The 23900-nt window shown below is 42.9% G+C and overlaps 2 protein-coding genes across 3 annotated transcripts in view; one reads left to right on the forward strand and one right to left on the reverse strand.

The window, feature by feature from the left end:
• Positions 1–10303, forward strand: part of Fam185a (family with sequence similarity 185 member A) — a 37602-nt gene extending 27299 nt beyond the window's left edge. Inside the window, exons 7-8 of the mRNA XM_004652686.2 lie at positions 3067–3201; positions 9975–10303. Of these exons, the coding sequence (XP_004652743.2) occupies positions 3067–3201; positions 9975–10087 (248 nt within the window). The 3' untranslated portion in view covers positions 10088–10303. The remainder of the gene's footprint in view (positions 1–3066; positions 3202–9974) is intronic.
• A 3811-nt stretch (positions 10304–14114) lies between these two features.
• The window catches only part of Fbxl13 (F-box and leucine rich repeat protein 13), a 205543-nt gene continuing 195757 nt past the window's right edge, over positions 14115–23900 (reverse strand). For both annotated transcript variants that reach the window (XM_045135824.1, XM_012947562.2), the window contains 2 exons: positions 19246–19409; positions 14115–14958 (listed from right to left, as the gene is read on the reverse strand). In XM_045135824.1, the coding sequence (XP_044991759.1) occupies positions 14742–14958; positions 19246–19409 (381 nt within the window). In that variant the 3' untranslated portion in view covers positions 14115–14741. The remainder of the gene's footprint in view (positions 14959–19245; positions 19410–23900) is intronic.

Raw genomic sequence — 23900 nt, forward strand, 5'->3', positions numbered from 1 at the left:
TGGGAACCTAGCTTGTCATCTGAGTGCTGACTTTTCCACTAAGCCTATCCTTGAGAAAATGGGTAGCTTTCACATGGTATACCTTCAGTAAGTGGCACTATCAGTATTAATTTACTTTTTAATTTTCAAGTAATCGTTTTGACATCAGTAACCATGCACAAGCTGACAGCATAAAATGAGTTCTCCTTTCTGAAAAAAAAAAAAAAGCATAATTAAGAGTGACTACTAGGAATGTTGTCAAGGTTAAGGTGTGAGAGGTCCTCATTCACAGAGGCAGATTTTGTATGGTGGCATTTGTTTTTCTTTGAGGCAGAGTCTCATTCTACTCACTGTAGCCCAAACTGACCTGGAACTAATTCTGTAGCTCAGGCTAGCCTCGAACTTAGTGATCTTCCCACCTTAGCCTCCCAGGTACTGGGATTATAGAAATGAGCTACAACACCCAGCAACATAGGGGGATGATGTTCATATGTGTATGTGTTATGTACATGTGGGCACATGTGTGGATATTTGTGCATGTGTGTGGAAGCAAGAGGTCAACATTAAGTGACTTCTTCAGTCATCTCCATCTTTTCTCTTTTTGATTTTTTTGGTTTTTCAAGGCAGGGTCTTGCTTTAGCCCAAGCTGATCTGGAATTCACTGTGTAGTTTCAGGGCTGGCCTTGAACTCTCAGATCCTCCTGCCTCCTGAGTGCCAGGATTAAAGGCATGTGCCACCACATCTGGCTCTCCACCTTCTTTCTTTCTTTTTCTTTTTTTTGAGGTAGGGTTTCATCTAGTCCAGGCTGACCTGGAATTCACTATGTAGTCTCAGGATGGCCTTGAACTCATGGTGATTCTCGTACCTCTGTCTCCCAAGTGCTGGGATTAAAGGTGTACGCCACCATGCCCAGCTTTTCCTTTTTTTTTAAACCTTATTTTTATTTACTTGAGAGATAGAAAGAGGCAGAGAAGGACAGAATGGGCATGCCAGGGCCTCCATCCACTGCAAACTAACTCCAGATGCATGTGCCCCCTTGTGCGTCTGGCTTACATGGGTTCTGGGGAATCAAACTGAGGTCCTTTGGCTTTGCAGATAAACGCCTTAACTGCTCAGACATCTCTCTAGCCCCATCCATCTAATTTCTTAAGACAGGGTCTCTCACTGAATCTGGAACTCAGTGATTCAGCTAGACTAGTGAGCCAGTGATCCCTGGGCAGCCTCTTGTCTCTGCCTCCCAAACACTAGGATTACAGATGGGTGCCACTACACCAGGCACTTTATGTGGGTGTTGGGGATCAAACTCAAGTTCTCATGCTTGCATAGCAAGCACTTTGTCCCCAACTCCCTTTTTTGTAAAGATACGGATGGATATGGGGAGAGAACTATTTGCATTGCTTCACACTTTTAAAGATCTCATAGGCTTAAGGTCATGTTACTCATAATAAGAATAGAAAAGTGGTTCATGAAATTATCACCGTTGATACATGTAGAGATACAAAGTCCTAGAAAGATATTTTACATCTATGATTTCCTACTCGTGTTTTCTAAGAAAGCATGTATCTTGTTTTCATCTTGAAGTTTTCCAGGGTTGTTTTGTTTTTTGTTTTGTTTTCCCCTAAAGCCTTCATAGCTGTTGTTATGGAAAAAGCCTGTCAGCATTTACGTTTGAATCTTGGAAAGCAATTTATTTTATAATAAACCAGATATAGTGATGTGTTTTAGTCCCCCCTCTTTTTTTTTCCTTTTTGAGGAGTAAATACAGGAATCCATCAGTCTTGACCCGTTGCAGTTAGGAAGACTGAGAAGCTGTAAAGTTACTGAAGTCAACACGAGCTGGCATTAAGCAGATGAGGACTGTGATGTGCAAATCAGTCCTCCTGAAAGGAGTCTTCTCAGCACTCACGATGGAGGTCAACCCTGCCCATAGGAATAGGGTCTAATGCTGCATGGCAGAGGACTTTCAGCCACTTTATTTGTTGAGAAACAGAAAGAAACTTGTGAAATAGGGGTGTGTTGGTGAACTCACCCTGTGATCTACACAATTATCTTGACAAACGATTCTGCAGCTAATGTACTTTTTCTGATTTATTCCTTTGGAAGCTTCAATTACCGGCAGACTGTACTGAAAACACAGTTGAGTGTTTTGCCCTAGGCACTTAAAATTTTATAATCCATTCCAAACAAACAGTAGTGAGTTAGAATTCCAGTAATCCCTTTTTCAGGAGAATTCTTTCCTCACACAGTAGGTACAACGGGTTGTGCAAGAGCTCATGGCTCTGGTTGAGTCTCGCTACCAGGGAGGTCACTAGTCTGCTCGTGCAGCAAAGGAGCAGCGTGAGAGGCGCTGGCACGCTTAAAAGCACGGGCCTTGCAGTCATTGCGCTGGGCCTTATTCCCCCTCTGTGAGAACTGGAGCAAATCCTCATCTGCGAGATGGGGGTGATAACAGTGCCTCAAGGATGATATGGATTAATGAAGTGGCTGGCTTCTAGTATATACCCAATATATCCTTTCTGTATGCATCATGAGTAGTAAAGTACTCCCTTTTCTTGTATGGATGAGCTAGGTTGGGCTACAAACAAAAGTTCTACTCATTCCTAATGTCCAAATGCACAATATGCTTCTCAGAAGTCACTGTGAGCGCCTGGAGAGTAAGGACTCTGACTATGTGAGAGAAAGAGAAGCCATTGCCATTTAAAGAAATGTGCAGGGCTGGAGAGATGGCTTAGCAATTAAGTGCTTGCCTGTGAAGCCTAAGGACCCCGGTTCAAGGCTCGATTCCCCAGGACCCACATTAGCCAGATGCACAAGGGGGTGCATGCGTCTGGAGTTTGTTTGCAGTGGCTGGAAGCCCTGGTGCGCCCATTCTGTTTCTCTCTCTCTCTCTGCCTCTCTCTTTCTGTCTGTTGCTCGCAAATAAACAAAAAAATTAAAAAAAAAAAAAAAAGATAGAAAGAAAAAGAAATGTGCAGAGGAGCATGACAGTCCACCAGGGGCATCACAGCCCTTCTCAGTCATAGTCGCAAGATACTGGGGCACTGGGATTTGTTTTGGCATTAATAAGTTCTCTAAATTTATCACAGGCTCTGTTATTGTGAAGGTGCCATCTTCTCTACAAGCTTATTTAAAGTTGTCAGGAAAAGAAGTTGTCATGAGCCCAGAAGTCCCTGTTCAGGAAATGACTGAGGAGCATAAGGATGACGGAGTGACCGTTACTGGTAAGAAGGCTGCCTGTCGCTGTGGGGTGAATCACCACTGTCCACACATGAGTAGAGATGTGGCAGTTAATTTCAGTTTTATGGTTTTTTTGTTTGTTTGTTTTCCTTTTCCACTTTCTAATGTTCGACAGTGTTTTCTCCAAATACTTGTCAGTAACAATGCAGTCATTCTGTTTGAAAAGACCTCAGGTGATTAAGGAACATCATTCAGAGCATTCATTCATTCTGACTTTGGTAACATGAACTTTATTTTTTTCCAAGACAGCTGCTTTTTAATTCTTGAATGTAAAAATCAACATCTATTATTATGAAAGCCTTAAAGCTAACTTTGCATGATTGAATGGGAATGTGGTTTGGAGTGCACATATTTCTAGCATGGGAAATTCTCACTTCCACAAAGTGAATTGTTTCTATATATTTTCACTACATCCAGCTGCACTGATGGCTGATACTACCTTTTAAGCATTTCCTGTTTTAATAATATTGCATATAGTTGTATTTAAAGTCCATGCTGGTGGAATTTTCCTTTCCATTCCATCGCAATGGCGTCAAGAAGTACACTGAAATTACGCTGTATACTTGGACATGGGCTGTGCTGCAGTCAGGTTTGCATGGCTGGCAGAAATCACCTGACCAAGAGCAGCTTTGGGGGGAAGGGGGCTTATTTTGGCTTACAGACTCGAGGGGGAGCTCCCTGATGGCAGGGAATAATGATGACATGAGCAGAGGGTGGACCACATGCCCTGGCCAACATCAGGTGGACAATAACAGCAGGAGAGTGTGCCAAACACTGTCAAGGAGACACTGGCTATAACACCCATCAGCCTGCCCCCAACAATACACCACTTCCAGGAGGCGTTAGTTTCCAGATGCCATCAGCTGGGGAACCTAGCTTTCAGAATACCTCAGTTTATGGGGGACACCTGAATCAAACCTCCACAGGCTATAAGCTCACCCATGAGATGGTGACTAGAGAAAGGAAGTGTGTGGTGGGAAGGGCTCTTCATAAGACCGTTTCAGCTTTTAAAAATATTTTCCTTATTTATTTGAGAGGGAGCCCGAAAGAAAGAGGCAGACAGAGTGAGTATGGATGAGGCGGGGCCTCTTGCAACTACATACGACCTCCAGATGCATGCATCACTTTGTGCATCTGGCTTTACATGGGTACTAGAGAATTGAGCCCAGCCACCAAGCTTTGCAAGCAAGTGCCTTAAATGTTGAGTCATCTCTCCAGCCCCCATGTCAGTTTTAAATGTTCATTAAGAATGCAGTCTGTTAAAAATCATAGAATCTTGACAAAAACATAATGGGGATTAAAAAAAAGTAGTATCTGAGGGTTGGGAAGATGGCTCACTGGTTAAAGGCTCTTGCTTGCAAAGCCTTATGGCCCGGGTTTAATTCCCAAGCCACATGTACGCTGGCTGGAAAGAGCAGCACAAGTGTCTGGGATTGGTTTGCAGCAGAAAGAGGTCCTAGCACAACCGTACACACACAGACACACGCACACACGCGCACATGCACACACGCAAATAAGTCATTTTGAAATAAATACAATATCTGTACACTCCTAGATCTGACTCAGTACCTAGTGGACAGGCTATTACAAGATAAAAATCTGATAAAAGTCTGAGTATAACAAATGTGGTAAGAATCAACTTACTGTGGTTTTGTTGTTGCTTGATTGATTTTAAGCAAGGTCTCACTATGTAGCCCAGGCTAGCCTAGAATTTATGATCCACCTGGCTCAGCCTCATAACTGCTGGGTTTATAGGCACGTGCCACAACACCTGGCCTAATATTCTATCTAATAATAGGGCAAGAGTTATCTGTCTTTAGTCCCAGTGATCTAAATCAATACAGGTATAACAGTGTTCTGAGCCATAGCAAAATCTAATTACTTACATGTGTGAGCATGTTTGAATTATAAATCAAAGCTACTTTGTCATATTTCTGCTATTCTTGGAATCTTTAAACCCACTTCTCTGAACTGCACCATTACTTCTATGCAGAGGACTTAGAAATCATTATCTGTCCTATTATTCTTGCCCATGTCCATCCCAATAAGCAACACCTCACACTTAATTCATGTATTTGAAAACACGTTCTCTTTTGCTAACCTCACTGTTCCTCCATCTTTCCATATTTCTCCTTATTCGGCCAGCCACTCAGTAAACATTTCTGGAGCCTGGCACTGTTGAAGCAGTTTAGAGAACAGAGGGGAAAGTGGCATAAAAGTGGGTGGAAGAAGTTAGCAGAATTGGATCTTATGTTGAGAGCATTGCAAAGCCATTAAAAGAGGTTTTAACCTGGGGTCTGCATAAGCAGATTTGTGATTAAAATATGACTCAGAATCTTGAGTGGAGAGAGATTATAAAGAACCATGATGGGTGAAATCAAAGCTAATTGGAAGTTACAATGGTTGGGAAAACAGTAGAGGGCCTGGACTCTCCAGTGAGCTACCTCGACCTCAGCACACCTAAGTAGGCCTTCACAAATGTTGCTGACAAAGAGGTGTGTGAACCTTATGAGGAAGATGCACACGGGTTGCTGTCAAGGTCTGTTTAGGTCTTTTTCATCTGTTACTCATTAGTTCTTACACTGCTTTAGATCCTCAGTCTGAAAGAGACAGATTGCGAAAGAAAGACCCTTTCCTGCTCACCACTGGAATGGAGGGTCCAGCAAGCAGTGTCCTTCCGTGTAGTAGGGGGTGTCCCCTGAGCTGGGTGTTGTCTCGGACAGGTCCATCACAGTGATGGTGCAGAGTGGCGCACATGAAGCAGCCAGCCTCTCATGGAGACATCTGTGTGAATAGGTGACTGGGTTTAAGAAAAACTCATATTATGCTTTGATTCTTAGACCAGTAAGTTCCCAAAGAAGCAGGAGCCTTATTTGTCAAGTGCATGAAACAATTTAAAAGACTTACAAATCAGGGCAGATTGTTCTTTTCTGCGGCAACCTAATTTTGGAAATAATAAGCGGCCTTATATGTGGGTGGTTATCATAAGCAGCAGAGTTCAGCTCCTCTGGGCCATCCTCATAATCTATGAGGCAAAGAAACAAATACTGCTCTCATTGTAGGTTTTTATCTATATTCTGGATTTTATCTGTTAGCATGACTTATGGATAGTTTCTGCAGGGAGTCAGGCCAGTAAAGTTTGGTCCCTTGAGCTCAAGCGTTGCACGGGGTCTTCCTGTGACACCCTATAATTTTATTTGATTTCTCATTTGTGGTTTCCCTTGCTCTTGCTGTCACTGATGGATCACACCCAGTTGTATAATTCATAACAGTGAGTTACAAGCGTAAGGTGCTGTTCTGAGGTTGAAAGCAAGCTCAGGACTTCTCAGGCAGAAATCGTTACCTACTAGAGAGCCCTGCGCGGTGTGTATTCTTTGGGAGTGCGATCTCTAAACTTTAGGAATCTTGATTGATTCTCAGTTTCGCACTCTGTCCATATATGACAAACTCAAGTAGCTATGGATGGCTTAGGTACCACTTTTAATAAGTTGACTTCTATATTGGCTTTTAGAACATAGGGTTCATTGACGTAGATACAAGTCGAAGTCACACTGTGGTGCATCAGGCCTCCAAACGCAGAAATACATGCTGTACAAAGTCCTTTTGTCATCTCGAAGCTTCGCAAGTTAGATGCTTAGAGAGTCACAGAGGCAAAGTGTGTTGCCAGTTACAGGACTGAAGTTTGTCCTGGCTGTGTAGTGAGGAAGTTAGGGCTGTTGTTCATGTTAGCCAAACTGCAGAATAAAACATACATTATTTGGGAATCAAAATAAATCTATCAAATAGAATGAAAAATTAGTCCATTGGTTGGGAAAAAAAAGTTGAAATGGTACTTAGATCTCCACAAGATGCTACTTTTAAATCTAGAGAGTGTTTTCTTTCCAAGTGGGAAAAAATGCAGTCTTTTGATAATAACTTTTAGAAATAATTTCTTGTCCTTGCACACTGAAGTCATTTGTCAGTGACATAGATATGTTTAAAGCCACACAGAAAAAAAATTAGCAGCTGAACAATGAATGTTATAAGGTTTGTGTATACCATTTGTCCTCCTACAGTGCTTTTGTTTCCCTATCTTTCTGCTAATGTATAAAATATTGTATCTTGGGCAGTGGGACATAACTTTGTTAATATCAATGAAAAATTAGAGTTTTGCTTTTGTACATCTGAGAGCACCAGAGAGCATTTGTATAATATTCTTGGAGAGAGAAAGCTGAAGGGTTCCCCTTCCACTCAAATGATGACAGAGGAATTGGAAAAATACATTTTTAAACAGTTTTCAAGCCCCTAGGCTTGGGGTAATTAAGGATAGTCGTCACTGAGATGTGCTGCTCAGCACTTCAGTGGAGGTGCCAGTGACAGCGCAGGAGCCGGAGCCACGACAGAGCCTGGCAGACTCCCTGAGTCGAGGAGAATGACGCAAGAGCCCACAGAGACCCCGACAGCTGACGTTTGTAGTTCAGAGCACCCAAGGGAATGGAGCCTGGTGCTCAAACAGGCCTCGAAATGATGTTTATTTTCCCCACCAGACTGCAATCAAAAGTTGTGACAGGGCTGGAGAGATGGCTTAGCAGTTAAGCGCTTGCCTGTGAAGCCTAAGGACCCCATTTCGAGGCTTGATTCCCCAGGACCCACGTTAGCCAGAAGCACAAGGTGGCGCAGGCGTCTGGAGTTCGTTTGCAGTGGCTGGAGGCCCTGATGCGCCCATTCTCTCTCCCCCTCTTTCTTTCTCTATCTGTCACTCTCAAATAAATAAATAAAAATCAAAAACAAAAATAAAGTTGTGACAAACATCATGAGAATTTAGTGGGCAGCAAATAGTCCCATACTGAACCACTATCCCAGAACTCCCTAACAAGTCAAAAGCTAGAAAGGCTTAAACTGTTTCCAAGTAACTTAACCACACCTTGGTACAAAACGCAAGGTTTTATAGATATACAAAAGCATTTAGCAGGCTGGGGATATATAGCTCGGTTGGTACAGCAGTTGCTTTGCATGCGTGAAGCCTCGCATTCAGTCTGCCTGAAACTGGGCATGGTGGTGCACACCTGTAGCCCCAGCCCTTGGGAAGAGAAGGAGGCTGGAAGGTCAAGATGTTCAAGGTCATCCTTGGTTATATAGGGAGCATGAGGCCAACCTAGGCTCCAAGTGAGTTATAGGCCAGCCTGGACTACATATTAGGAGCCTTATCAAAAAAAGAGTGGGAGGAGGAGAGAGTTTAAAAAACATGATGGGGAAAAAAAAAAACCCATGACCCATAATGAAGAGAATCTCCACCGAAAACAACCCAGACCTGACACAGACCCCGGGATCATAAGAGAGAAGGAAAATGAAATGATTATCACAACTATATTCCTCTTGTTCAGAATGCTAAGACATGGAAAGTATTTTTTTTAAATTCCAGGTTGTTGTTGTTGTTTTGAGGTGAAAAGTGCAATTGATAAAATTGAACAGAAGAGGACAGACTTGAGGAAGTCTCTGCATGTTGTTGTATCATATGGTTTACTTACTAGCCAGCTGGCAAGTTTTGTGTGGGAATTGATTTGTCTGTACGTATCTATTGAACGACCCAGAATACTTAGTATGGTGCTTCGGACAGTTTGGGACCAGTGGCATTTCTAACCCGGTCCTGATGCATTGTTTAGGCTACTGTGAAGAGAGGGCAGCAGCCGGGTCTTTATGAACCAGATGTGAACAAAGGGCCCGTACCAGGCTAGGCAAGGAAACAGGGAGGGAGGCAGGAAGAAATTCACTGTTCCAAGAAATGATCTAATCCTGTTTTTAAACAAGGAAATTAGCATGTGTAAATTACTAGCCAGTGTCTGGTGTAGTCCTTAGTCTGGCTAGAGCTGATTGAATCAGGTGTGTTTGGCTTTAGCTGGAAAGCACCTGCAGACTTGCACATTCAGGCGGGTCTGGGTGAGGGGTCTAGAGAGCAAATGGCAGAGTTAAACACAGCATAAGAAGTCGTTCCTGCCACTTCACACAAGGCACACTGCTTAGGGAGACCATGCTCCTTTCCCCACTTTTGGCCAAAGGAAAATGGTCTCAGTCCCCCCCCCTCTCTCTCTCTCTCTCTCTCTCTCTCTCTCTCTCTGTCTCTCTCTGTCTCTAGACAAGGAGACATAAATAAGAAACAAGGTTTTGGAAGCCCGAATTCTAGTACATGAGGCAAGTAGTGAAGCAAAACTGTGGGGTGACAACCTCACTATCCCCTTCAAGAGCACAACCCCGTGACCAAAAGAGCTCCTTAGAGTTTTCTCTACCGCCCATCATGGAAGAGGGCGGTGAAGCCTTTAACTCCTAGGCTGTGGGCAGGGGTACAACTGAGATATTACGTAGGGGTGCAGGGGTCCTCGGAAGTGATGAACATCCCATTCACTCTCTTGACTGAGGAGATGGTTTCCCACACTTCTACTCATGCCCAGATTTACTGTTTCCCAGACTCCCAATACAAGCAGGGTGGGGTTTTTTTTGTTAATTGTGCACCTGTAATGTAGTTTTCTCTTCTTGCCTAACCTACATTAAAGAGCAGTGCAAACACAGAGTAGCTTCTTCTCAAAGTTGCTCTAAGAAAATGAAAGAAAAGAACAAACTCACCTAATAACCTCTTTGTCACTTTTCCTCACTTCAAATTCTTTCCTCAGCTTCCTGGCATTCTGAGGTACTTCTGGGTTACTGAGATGTGCTATAAGATCTGTGTAGTTAAATACTGTGCTTGTCCAGTGAGGCTGTAACCATGTGCAATTCTGTATTTCAGGACTCATGAACCAGGCGAGCGCACAAGGAAGGTGGATACATGCTGCCGCTCCTAAGGGCACTGTGCGCCTTAGGCATCAGAGCTGGTTTCAGTCCCTAAAACTGCAGGAGTAAGGCTGGCGTCGGTGCGCTGCGATTGTTAACAATGACCTGCAGGTGTGTGCATGCAAAAACCAAGTACAGCTGCCACCGTTCACAGAAGCTGCAAACAGCAGCAGTGGGAAGGAACCGTGTGAATTGCTTTAAGGGCACTTTTTTTTCTTTTACTTAGCTGTATCACATTCATTTTCTACTTTTTTTTTTTAATTATTTATTTATTTATTTGAGAGCGACAGACACAGAGAGAAAGACAGATAGAGGGAGAGAGAGAGAATGGGCGCGCCAGGGCTTCCAGCCTCTGCAAACGAACTCCAGATGCGTGCGTCCCCTTGTGCATCTGGCTAACGTGGGACCTGGGGAACTGAGCCTCGAACCGGGGTCCTTAGGCTTCACAGGCAAGCGCTTAACCGCTAAGCCATCTCTCCAGCCCATCACATTCATTTTCCATTGCTCTGTAACAAATGGCAAAAGCACGCCCCAACCCCCCTTTTCTCAGAAGATAAGTTCAAGACCTCCAGTGGGTACCTGGAACCACAGAAAGTGCCAAGCCCTGTGTACACCATGCTTTTCCACATAAACACACAAATTTAACTAAGTGCTTGTGCACTGCGGCTATAACTTTTAGTTTGAGTAGCGACAGACCCAACTGGGGTTTCTTTTTCACAGGTAAAATACTCACTTTGACTGTAGATCTTAGCATCCCAAACATGTTTGTTTGTTTTTTCCCTTACAACATTGAGAACTGTCACATGTCCACTTAAAGACTTCCCTTCGGCATACTCCAATTGCCTGTGCCACCAGGTTTGTGCTCTGGGGTGACTACTGAGATCACACCTACGTGAACACAAGCACTGTGACATTACTATGCCGGTCAGATAACTAGGAAAGCTACCGTGGTCATGCATACAGCATGGACGCACTGGACAAAGGGACATCCTGAGTGGGACAGTGCAAGCTATGACCCTGCTACCCAGTGATACAGACGCCAAACAGGAAGTGGTTATTCCCCAATGTACCAAGTGCAGGAAACCGAAGCCGTGCAAAGCAAAACCTCAGATAAATGATGACAAGTGTACCCCAAACTTAGCACTTTCACCCCACTGCCAGCTCACAGCGAGGCAGGCTGGCTTTTCTGCTCAGTGTTATCAAACACCTGGAATAAAGGTGTTGACCAGGCTAAGTTCTTAACAAGGGTCTCAGGGGAGAAATGTTCCAAGCTATTCACATTATAGGAAAAATTGAATTCCACGTGACTGAGAGATCCATTTTCTTATTGGCTATCAGCTAAAAGTCACTCTTATCTAAGGACTACCCACATACCCACACCCCTTCTCACCGTGGCCCCTCTGTCTTCACAGCCAGCAGTGATACAATGATTCTTTCTAATGCTTTGACAACTTGACTTCTTTGTGGAGAAATCTGTGCTTTGAAAGGATTTGCTTGGTTAGGTCAGGTCCACCCATGATAAGCTGTGTTTGTTTGCAACTGAGGAAGATGGGAAGGAAATCTACTCACAGTCACAGATCCCTCTTAAGGAAAAACCATACAATAGCAGCGTTCAGGTTTTCTACTTAGTCTCTCTTAGGGCAATTCAAGTTCTAAGTATACTTACCATAAATGGGAAGTTCTTCCTAGTAGCTTTTGTATAATTTAAAATGTATTTCATTAGGGGAAAGAAACATTGTTATTTTATTGCCTGATATATAAATATAGAGTTTTACTTTTATAATGTGCTATATTAATTTATGAGTTCCATCTCTTAAAAACATTGTCTAGTCTTGGCACTTAAATGATGTAGTTCTAAACAGATCTGTTTATTGGATTATGTATTTTATGATTAGGATAAGTCAATTAGTAAACACTGATTTTTTTAAAATAAAACTTTCCAAATAATGTGACTTATCATAGTCTTTTTGTTAATATTTCATTGCTGCACAGTTCTGACTTCTTATTCATGAAATAAAGTCAGCTTTGTGGGATACCTAATGTCTTATAATTCACTCTTCATGAAATCAGAACTTGCACAAGACTGAAAGAGTCTCACATGCTGAGATTATTTGATGTGGTTGTGGTGAACTGTGTTAAACTGTTAATTAGAGGAAACTGTGAGGCACGAGGCAATTTTCATAATCTCTTTTCACTCTCATGCAATTATAAAAATCATTTCATGTCTAAAATTAAAGTTAATGAAACTAGCCAACAGCCAGAAAAGTCACAAGTATAGCTTAGCTAATAATATTTAAATTTTTTAAATTTTTTTTTTTTTTGAGAGAGTGATAGAGGCAGGAGGAGGAAAAGAGGGAGAGAATGGGAGCGCCAGGGCCTTCAGCTCCTGCAAACAAACTCCAGTCACATACGCCACTTTGGACATCTGACTTACATGGGTACTGGGGAATTAAACCTGGGTCCTTTGACTTTGAAGACTGACATCCCAACCACTAAGCCATCTCTCAGGTCCCCAATATTTAAATTTTTAATGAAATTGTTTATGTGGCCCCTTGTATAGCTCACTTTTCCAAATTCCTATTCCTTTTCTTCCATTTCTGCACCTCTAGCGTTGTCTCCTCAGAATGAATGAGCAGCAAGCCTCCCATCCTTGTTTGTAAAGATATTGCTCTGCTCAGAGAGCTTTTCACAATGCAAAGCAGCCTGCTGGGCTTCTAGACAGTCTAACGGCACGTTTCCCCTTTGCCTGCTCGTCCCCCGTGCAGCTGTTATTCCTGTAGAAGCCAGCTGCCCCTCTTATGTTTCTCTAGCTGTGTGTATAAAATACTCAGGGTCAGACTTCTGAAGTCAACTTTCATGCAGCTGCTAGAAATCACCAAATTTAGTTAAAATCCTCACTCTTAACATCGTCATCTTGAGTTTTTGGCTAGGATCTTAAAACCTCCTACTCAAATGATTTCTTTGCTGCCCACTCCTAGGAACCTTTCCACCACTGATTTCAAAACTTTCAAAATGAGGCAAGGGACTTATTAAGAAAGCATTTAGCTGGGCCAGGAAGATAGCTCGGTGGTTAAGAGTACGCGCCGCATAAGCATGAGGGCCTCCTGGGTCAGAGACCACCAAGTTGCACTCCCCAGAACCCACATCAAAAGCTTCGTTGGCCACACAAGAATATAACCCCAGTTGGGGTGGGGGCAGAGACACTGGGGCTAGCTGATGGACAGCAATACACATCTGCACACACACATGCATACATCACAAACCATACCACACACATACTCTTCATACATGCAAAAATGTACTTAGCTGGGCTGGAGAGATGGGTTAGCAGTTAAGCACTTGCCTGTGAAGCCTAAGGACCCCGGTTCGAGGCTCGGTTCCCCAGGTCCCACGTTAGCCAGATGCACAAGGGGGCGCACACGTCTGGAGTTCATTTGCAGAGGCTGGAAGCCCTGGCACGCCCATTCTCTCTTTATCTGTCTTTCTATCTGTGTCTGTCGCTCTCAAATAAATAAATAAATAAAAATTAAAAAATATGTACTTAGCTAATACTGAATGCACTATAATAATACTTTGTAAAGATCTATATGTTCATATCCTTCAAGTTTTTTAAAATCTTTGTTTCAAGCTTATACACACACACAAAGCAGAGATTGACACCATTTAATAGCTAAGTACTTGAGCAAATAGAAAAGTTAAACCACCAGTCTGCTGTCCCTGTCACAGCTTGTGCATAGCAGTCAGAATAGAACTTTGAGTTGTACAGAGCACTGTAAACAGGTGAGTCCTATTAGCAGATATGCTTAAATATCTATGGATGAAAATATTAAAAGTTACTGCACACATATGCAATTAGTGCAATTTCTAGCAAAATTGAGTGTCCTTTTTTCAGCCTAACTTGGTTTAAAACTTGCTTTATATTGGGCTGGAGAGATGGTTTAGTGGTTAAGGTGCTTGCCTACGAAGCCTAAGAATGCTTGTTCTAAGTCTCCAGATCCCACAGGTGTAAAATTGACACAAGCGTGCAATGTTGCACATGCACACAAGGGGGCACATGCATGTGGAGTTCATCCACAGCAGCTGAAAGGCCCTGGAGTGCCCATTCTCTCTCTCTGTCCTTCTTTCTCCCTCTCTCTATCTCTTTCTCTCTCAAAAATTTAACAATTCCTTTGTAATATAAACTTGATGTGTGACATTCCAAGAACACCTTTCTGTTCATAGACAGTTCTTGTTTCTCTTTAATTTGTTGAAGCTTGGATTGACATTGTCTTTCTTTTGTTGTCAAATGTCTGGAAATCCCAAGGAACCATTTTGTTCCCTTGAAAACACATCTCTCACTCATGTTGTGGATGATAACGCTTTACAGATCCTTACAGTTACCCATCACCTTGGCTTAAGCTTTGACTGTAAGTCAGGACCATTGCTGCCTCCTTTTCCTGCCTGGAGACTGCATAGTGAAGTCTAAGTCAGCCTGGATTACAGCAAGACCCTACCTTGAAAAATAAAAAATGAATTTAAAAAATTCTCTCTCTCAGTGGTGCTTTCCTTTAACTACAACCTTAGAAATCTGATAATCTCATCAAAACTATTGGTATGGATCATGAATAGGCAAAAGAACTAATGATACATTTAGAGACATCAGAAGATTGGCTGTTTGTTTACATTGTTATTGAGATCCAGCAAGGGAAAACGTTTGCATCCGATGAAGAGACACTGCTAAGCTCTAGACTTGTTGTTTTTCCTGCTTGAGGTTGGGGGCCTTATTGTTCTCATCATTGACGTTTGACTCTCTGCTTGTCGACTTGGAGGCGTTCACTTGCATTTCAGACTCATCCTCTAGAAGAGGATTGCCATCACTGTCATAGCCAAACCACGGTGGAGGGTCATCAGAGCTGTATTCCTGCTGCTCAACGAGGGATGACATTCTGTGAGCCGCTACCCTGCAGTGACAATGGTCAGCATTAGCTGGTCTCATAAGTAATCCCTGCCTCACAGTTTTTAAACTAGACCAAATTTGGACTTGAAAACTCTGTGTTGAGAGTTGAATTCAGTTCAGAGCTCTGTTGTTTTGCTGAGCAGAGTGTGGGGGTCTGTGCTAGTAAGTACAGCCCCTCCCCGCCATGGGGCTTAAGTATCTCCGGTTCAGCCAGTTCAGGGATTAGTAGACATGATGAGTATGTTTGGTTCCCATTTTAGCATAGCTACTGCCGAAGTGAGTGCCAGCAAGGATATACAGAAACCGCGTGGCCATAGGGCAGGAACATGGGTCACCGTTTACAGTGTTCCTGAGTAACACCTCACTCCGCTTGCTCTCCAGTTTCTCTGATGAAGGATTGCCTGACAGGCCAGCCTGTGAAGGATGACCATGCACCATGGAGGATCTCTTAGCCCACAGTCCACAGATCCTTGCTGTTTCCCAGATGGACTTCTGTGAAGTCCATGAACTTTCTGAAAATCCATGTACTTTTGTCTCCAGTGTACATATTTTCTGAGAAGACTGCTGTGACTCAGGGAAGTCCACAACCAAATGGTTAAAAATACTATTGCAGTCCTAGGAGGGAACGTGACAGGAAGAAAAGATCTATCCTTCCTGAATGAACAGATTCAAAAACTCGAAGTAAGGATTGACAAGTCAAATTTAGCAATGCATTAAAAATATCATGCACCATGACCAAGTTGGTTTCATTCCAAGGATGCAAAAGTGGTTCAACATATGCAAATCAATAAATGGAATGAATATAGGACATAAATCATACGATCATTTCAGTCATGCAGAAGAGGCCTTTGACCAAGTTAAATATCTCTGTATGATGAAAAAAAAAAACAAACTAAAGAAACTAGGGATACAGGAACTTACCTCAGTATAATAAAGACACTATGTGACAAACCTACGATGAACGTTACACTAAATGAGGAAAAACAAATCATCTCCTCTAAGCTCAGCAATGACACAGAATGTTCACACTCCACTCTGATTCAACATGGTGTTTGAATTCTTTCTCTCTGTGTCTAATGTGTTGTGTGCATAATTATTTTGTGAGCACAGGTACAGCACACACCTTTGATCCCAGCATTAGGGAGGCAGAGGTAGGAGGATTGCCAAGAGTTCAAGGCCATCCTGAGATTACATAGTAAATTCCAGGTCAGGCTGGGCTACAGCAAGACCCTACCTTCAAAAACAAAATCAAAAACAAACAAACAAACAAAACATTCATCCATAAAAATTGTTAGATCTGATAAAGACTTTCAGCAAAGTAGTAGAATACAAAAATCAATATACAAAATTAGTGACTTTTTAATTTGCCATTAATATGCTAAGAAAGGTGAATAATCCCATTCATAATAGCTATAAAACAAATAAGCAAGACAAATATAAGAATACACATAGCCAAAGAGATGAAAGACATTTACAATGAAAACTTTAAACTAATGAAGGAATTGAAGAAGATACTAAAAGATAGAAAGACAACCCCCCATGCTCATGGATTGGCAGAATAGATATTGTGAAAATATATTACTGAAAGCAAATTGCAGATCCAATACAATCTTAATCAAACCTCTAAGATTCTTCACAGAAATAGAATAAATTTGAAATGTTACAAGGAATCACAAAAGACCTTGAGCAGAAAGATCAGTATTACAACACTGGGTTTTAAATTATACCATCCTTATAGTAAGACTAACAACAACAAAACAAACAAACAAATAAAAAACCCAACACGGCATGGGCATAAATACAGAAAAAATAGACCAGTGTAATAGAATCAATAAACCCATGCAATTGTAGGTATGTGATTTTCAACAAGTGGCAAAAGCATACAGGGAAACTAAATATCCATGTATAGGAGACCGAAACTAGATCCCTATGTCTCACCGTACAAAACTCAGCACCAAATGGAGCGCAGACCTTAATAAAAAGCCTGAACCTTTGCAACTGCTAGAAGAAAACAGAAAGATCGCTTCAAGATATAGGTATAGGCAAGAATCTTCTGTAGACTCCAACAGCCAGGACGTAATGGCAAAAGTATTGGAAATTGGGGTTACATAAAATTTAAAAGTTTCTGCATAGTAAAGGAAATAAGGGACTAATAATCAAAATCATAAAGAACTCAAAATACTAAAATACCTAAGGAACAAATGGTTCAATCAAGTAAATGAGCAAATGAATAGGCAGTTCTCAAAGGAAGTACAAATAGCCAATAAATACAAAACAGATTCAAAATCTGGGTTGGAGCCGGGCGTGGTGGCGCACGCCTTTAATCCCAGCACTTGGGAGGCAGAGGTAGGCTGATCGCTGTGTGTTCGAGGCCATCCCGAGACTACATAGTGAATTCCAGGTCAGCCTGAGCCAGAGTGAGACCCTACCTCGAAAAACCAAAAAAAAAAAAAAAAAAATCTGGGTTGGAGAGGTGGTTTATCAGCTAAGGCCCTTGCCTACAGAACCAAAGGATCCAGGTTTGATTCCCCAGGACCCATACAAGCCAGGTGCACAAGGGAGTACATGCATCTGGAATTTGTTTGCAGCGGCTAGAGGCCCCAATGTGCTCATTTGTCTCTCTGATTCTCTCTCTCAAATAAATAAAAATAAAAAATATTTGAAAATATTCAAAATCTTGTTTTTTCAATGTTTTTTAAAGTGCTGTTCTATGTTTTAAGACCTCTTTGTATGTCCTCCAGGTAAAACATTATATAAAATAAATAGGCTTATGTTTTTTGCTTTCTCCATATTCTGCTGCTGGTATTTTTTTCTTTTTCAGTTATGTGGAGTTTAGATTATCCTATCTTTTAAGGTGTTTCCTGCAAGATTTTCCTCCAAAGACTTGCCAAAGGGTAATAACAAATGTTTGGATCTGAGGTATAAAGCACTGGCCTCAATTGGTGAGAAACTAACCTAAATCTTGGAGCCCCGCTGTTACTACGCCTCTTCTCTATCTGGAGAAACTTTATCCAGCCTTTATAAAAACAGGCTCATTACGTAACTGAATACATATCACAGAATACATATCTTCACCATGCATGGCCTCATGACATTAACTGTTTACAATTTTAAACTTTGTAATTTTACTTTGGTTTACTGATCTTTTTAAAAAATATTTTTTTAGCTGGGCGTGGTGGGGCACGCCTTTAATCCCAGCACTCGGGAGGCAGAGGTAGGAGGATTGCCATGAGTTCAAGGCCACCCTGAGACTACAAAGTTAATTCCAGGTCAGCCTGGACCAGAGTAAGACCCTACCTTGAAAAACCAAAAAAAAAAAAAAAAAAAAAATTATTTACTTGCAAACAGAGAGAGAGAGGGAGGGAGGACAGACAGAGAGAATGGGCATGCCAGGGCCTCCTGTCATTGTGAACAAATTCCAGATGCATGTGCTACATTGCAATGTAGCATGTACATGCAATGTGCATCCGGCTTCATGTGGAGTACTGGGGGATGGAACTGGGTTTGATATGGTAAGGCAAGTGCCTTAACTGCTGAGCCATCTCTCCAACCTGGTTTACTGGCTTTTATCATGACGTCCTGGGTAGTTCTTTTTGTCCATAAGCTCTTAGAAAAGCAACAAGAAACTGAAAATAGAGAGGCTTAATTCTCTTACCAGAGATATCCCATTCCTTCCATCGTTTCCCACACCAGCTTGAATCAGGAGCCATTTTCTTCCTCATGTCTCTAGTGACCAGAGCTGTGGTTCGGCTCACGCTATGCCTACTTAAGAAAGTTCCTCTGCAACCTACATGTGTCGGTCATGTGGTCTACCTTATACTTTGCTAATGTCAATTCTTACTATTAAGTTTACAGCCCAAAGGCCCTGGCCTTTGGGGACTAGCCAAGGATTCTCATTTTGAACAGTTCACAGGTTACTTCCATCAGGTCAGTTAAAATACGGGCACATTCTGTCCTCCGCCAATAAAGGGGGAAACTCAGCTAGCTGTGAGCTGGTATGATCAGATGATGTTCTTTAACTCCTTAGAGAGATGAACTGAATGTGTTTTAAGAGAGGAGTAAGGAAGAACGGAGCTAAGCCACTAGTGACCTGCTTGGGAAAAAGCAGAAAGAAAAGTGCTTAAATTAAATGTAACAGCTACTGGGAAAGGAATAGGAAACAAAGATGATGTTAGAAAACAGAATACCTTTTAACCCTAAAAGCTACTGTATATTACCAATTGCATAGCCACACATGATGCTTTCTGAGAAGGCAATTCTCAAAGCCTTTCACAATCAGCTGCCTACTTACGCGGAGATGCCCCTGCAGTATTGCATCTTAAGGATCCGGAGTTGTTTGCAGCCCATTTCCAGATCCTGAAGCATTTGGTCAGTGAGCAGGATACAACCAGAGATATCCAAAATGTGCAGGTAATGGCATTTGGCCGATAGGATCTCCATCCCTGCGTCAGTAATCTGAACACACAGGCAAAGTCAGTGCTAGTTACTCAGACAACCTTGTTTCACAGAACAGCGTCTTAGCTTGAGCTGCTAAAATACAGTATGAGAGACTGGTTGGCCTAAGCATCAAACACCCCTTCCCCACAGTTGTTAAGCCTGTGAAATCCATACTCAAGATCAAGGTGGCTACACATCTGTCGTGGTGAGACACCTCCTCCTTGTCCATAGATATCTGCCTCGTGCCATGCGCTCAAGTGGCAGAGAGAGCTCCAGTTCCTTCCTCTCATAAGAATGCAGTTCCATGAGGAGAGTCAGCCTCCCCTGGCCTCTTTTAAACCTGCTCATCTGCCCAAAGGGCCCTCTCCATGGTACTGTCATATGGACAATTAAACATGTGAACTTGAAGAGGATTCCGTTCATTAAAAATAATCAGCCGGGCATGGTGGCGCACGCCTTTAATCCCAACACTCAGGAGGATCGCTGTGAGTTCGAGGCTGCCCTGAGAATGCAGAATGAATTCCAGGTCAGCCTGAGCTAGAGTGAGACCCTACCTCAAAAAAAAAAAAAAAAAAATCAAAAGCCTGGCAGATTGTCTTGCATCCACTTATCATACAGCGGCCCTAGTTAGTAGTTTACCTCCAATTAAGATCAGAATAGTAAAACACTGACACTGAAAGAACTTGTGACTTCCCCCCCCCCCCCGTTATCCCCTCCTCTGATTTAGGTGAGATACTTCACAAGAATTTCCTTCATCACATCATCACGAGCAACTTTGGAAATGCTATAGAGATAGAACTGGTTGAAGTTTGCAATCACCCTAAAGCCTTGCCAGTTTGGAAACGTATGCTTTATAGCATTATCTGCTATAAACTATGAAATACATATTCCCCCTAGTTAATCTGCAAACGAGATCAGATTACTGTGAGAAGGCTTGAACCACTCTTGTGGACTGAACATAAGGAAGGTGGGATTAGCCTGGTTTGGGGAAGGCAGACGTAGGTGAGACAGTGGTTTGAAGGCAGGGGAGAGAGAAGAACAGTAACCCCAGAGATCGTTCAGATCCCACTCTGAGAAATTCCGGCCCACGTTCCAACACCTTGCAAGTGTGTCCAGATGTCCTGCAGAGGCAATTCAACTTTGTCTCTTAGTTTATTTTACTTAGTTGGGGTCTAGCTTTTAAATTTATAGCTGAGCTGAGACCTGCTGCAGAATAAGCCAGATTACTCTACTCAAAGGTAGTTTTTTCCAACTGCATTTTCTTTCTTTCTTTATATTTGAACATTCTAAAAAACATGCCATGAGTATTGGATCAGTGGTTTTTAACATAAAGTTAAAAGACTTAAACAGAAAAAACCCTTTGGTTTGAAATGCGCATCCTTTTTTTTAAGTTTAGAAAAATACATGCTGTCATTGTCTAAGTATTTGCTGTTTCCAGAACATGCTTGGAACTGAGGTTCAATGTTGCAACTGATTCTCACAAAAATGCCCCAGAAACTTCTCTATGCTCTGTGGGTCTCAGAGAATCGCGTCACTGAAAATAAAATCCCTCAGCAGTGGGGAGGAAGGAAGCCAATGACAGGATGGAGCACGCGGGGCGAGCGGAGCTTGAAATGGCTGGGTTTGCATGATACAGGGGAGCTGAAAGGAAGCCTCATCTCCTCACACTGGAGGCTTTGTGTGTTCAGTAAGAGGGGCTGTCTGGTGGATTTACGACTGACGGATGGGAACTGGGAATGGAGAGGACTTGGATACATGCCCATCACTCAGATGCAAGGTCCCAGCCTCCTGGGTGGAGATTATTATTCCCAAAACAACTCCTTTTGATCCCCCGGACAAATGTTTTGGTTTATTTTTAAATGAAATTATTTAATATTTTATAAAATGAAATATAAGCACATTATTTAAAAATTAACAAAATAAAACAATTACAAATTCATCATTTTGACAATCATGTTCATTATCATACGGGTTTTTTAAATTAAGTTCTGGGGTGGGCTGGAGAGATGGCTTTAGTGGATAAGGCACATGCTTGCGAAGCCTAAAGGCTCAGGTTTGATTCTCCAGCTCCCACATAAGCCAGATGCACATGGTAGCACATGCGTCTAGAGTTCATTTGCGGTGGCTAGAGGCCCTGGTGTGCCCATTCTTCCTCTCCCTCTCTCCCCTGCCTCCTCTCTCTGTCTCTAATAAGTAAAAAGAAATCTTTTTAAAAAAATAAGTTATGGAGGATTTTTCAAGATACTCAACATGCTATAAAGAACACAACCATCATCTTCACCACCACCCTGAGCCCTCCCTTCCTTGGAATGTGTTGCTGGCCTAGAACCACTACAGGGGGCCTGTGGGAGAAGGAAGCCAGCTCCAGCAAGAAGGCACTTTCCCAACTGAGCCCTGCTACAATGTTCCTCTCTGAGCGGAGCCAACAGGACACCCTTCACATCCACTAGAAGGAGAATCATCCAATTGATACCAGCCCAACTGCTGACCATGGGACTGTGTGCAAATAAAATGGGAAGTGTCTCCAGCCACTGACTTTGGGGGCACTCACTGGCTGTACAGCAGTAGAGGAGTGATACGTTAGTCAATACCATGTGCCAGGATGGTCACCCTTTCTGATATATGGCAAAATGCCATCCGTCGGTCATTTATTTATAGCCAATTATTAACCACATAATTGGTGTTCCTTATGGCCATGTGGAAGAATTTCTAGACATGTTGACAGCTGCACTGAGAAGATTATGACTCAGGGCCGTAGAGAGCTTCTTTTTAAATTTTTTAAAAATTTATTTGCAAGCAGAGAGAAAGAAGAGAGACAGAGAGGGAATGGACACGCCACGGAATATAGCCACTGCAAACAAACTCCAGACACATGTGCCCCCTGTGCATCTGGCTTACGTGGGTCCTGGGGAGTTGAACCTGGGTCCTTTGGCTTCACAGGCAAACACCTTTACTGCTAATCCATCCCTCCAGCCCAAGGATAATTCATATTTAAAGTGCTTGCTGTGCAAACATCCCCTGAACCCACATACAAAATCCCAGGCATGGTGGCATACTTTGTGACCCCAGCACTCAGGAGGTAGACAGGCTGACTCCTGGGGCTCGGTGGCCGGTTAGACCAGCCTACTTGGTGAGCTCCAGGCTAGTGAGAGGCCTCTCCATGCGCACATGCATGCAGTGCACCCTCACACATGCAAGCACGCACATGTGCACACACATGTACATGCGAAGTCCCAGATAAGTAAATACTTCACTCCTTTCCCTCAGGTCACTTCAGCGAGCACTGAGTCATGTACCCTATTCCTATCACAGCCTATTCCTTTATGCCCCTAACTTCTCCATCTGTAAAATGAGAGTGACTAAAAGCAGGCAGCAGAAAGGGTGGATAACTCACCTTCCAGTGCTATCTAAGCCCTGGAGACGTTTCTGACAATCAGCACTTATTATGAGCATGAGAGAAGCCCAGAGCCTGCTCTGTCTCATAGCTTTCGCTGAGTACGGGCCTTAAGGGAGATCAGAGGGCCGTGTCGGTTTCTCTGAGCTGGCTGGTCACCTCAGATCTAATTCATATGCTGCACAAGCCCTCCAGACACCTCGGATTCGCCCAGTTCTCCTCATTTTCTTGCTAATTAGCTCTTCAGAATGAAAACTTCTGGGAGTGTAGCACCCTGAGTTTGGAGCGGGGCTTGGCTCTGCTCCAGTCCCTCTGGAAACAAGATGTTCTGCACTGATTTTTCGCCCAGTGTGCCACTTTGCCCCTGGATCTAAACCCTGGGTGGGGGTGGGGTGCAGCTTTTTGGAGCCTCTCAATACAGCAAATGCGGACGCGGCCGGGAGACTTTGTGCACCACGGCAGCTTTCCCGGGCCTGGTGAGTCCCAGCTCTGCTGTCCTTTGCTTCCAGTCTGCAAATCATCACTGCTTCACGTCACTCGGGATGGCTATGTCCTGACTCGCCACAGACAAGATGGTGACCAGCATCCAGTCACCTGTTTCCATCAGCCACACTTCAGAGACAAGTGCAGTTCAAAGGCCCTGGCTTTTTTTGTGTGTGTGTGCCTCTTTTCCTCTCTAGGGTAAACCGCATAAATATTTTGCTATTGTTCAGAAATTCACTTTAATTGCTTCCTTTTCCTAACCCCTTTTTCTTTCTTCCTAGTCGTTAACTCCTCCCTCAAATCAGTCTCATGAAGGGCAGGGACACAGTAGTGTCATACTCACCACATAGACCAAACAGCACAAAAGTCGAGATTGTGGTCTAACAAGAAAGCAGGCAGCTTCAGTATTGGGGTGATGCCATGTAATTAAAACCCATCAGTGTACACACAACAGAAGAGAATGAGGTTGTTGATAGCGTGTAATTCCTGACAGTTTAAAAAAAAAATGCTTTAGGGCTGGAGAGATGGCTTCATGGTTAAGGTTCTTGCCTGCGAAGCCTAAGGACCCAGGTTCATTTCCCCAGGACCCATGTAAGCCAGATGCATAAGGTGGTGCATGTATCTGGAATTTG

This window comes from Jaculus jaculus, chromosome 16 (assembly GCF_020740685.1).
Source record: "Jaculus jaculus isolate mJacJac1 chromosome 16, mJacJac1.mat.Y.cur, whole genome shotgun sequence".
Classification (NCBI taxonomy): Eukaryota; Metazoa; Chordata; class Mammalia; order Rodentia; family Dipodidae; genus Jaculus; species Jaculus jaculus.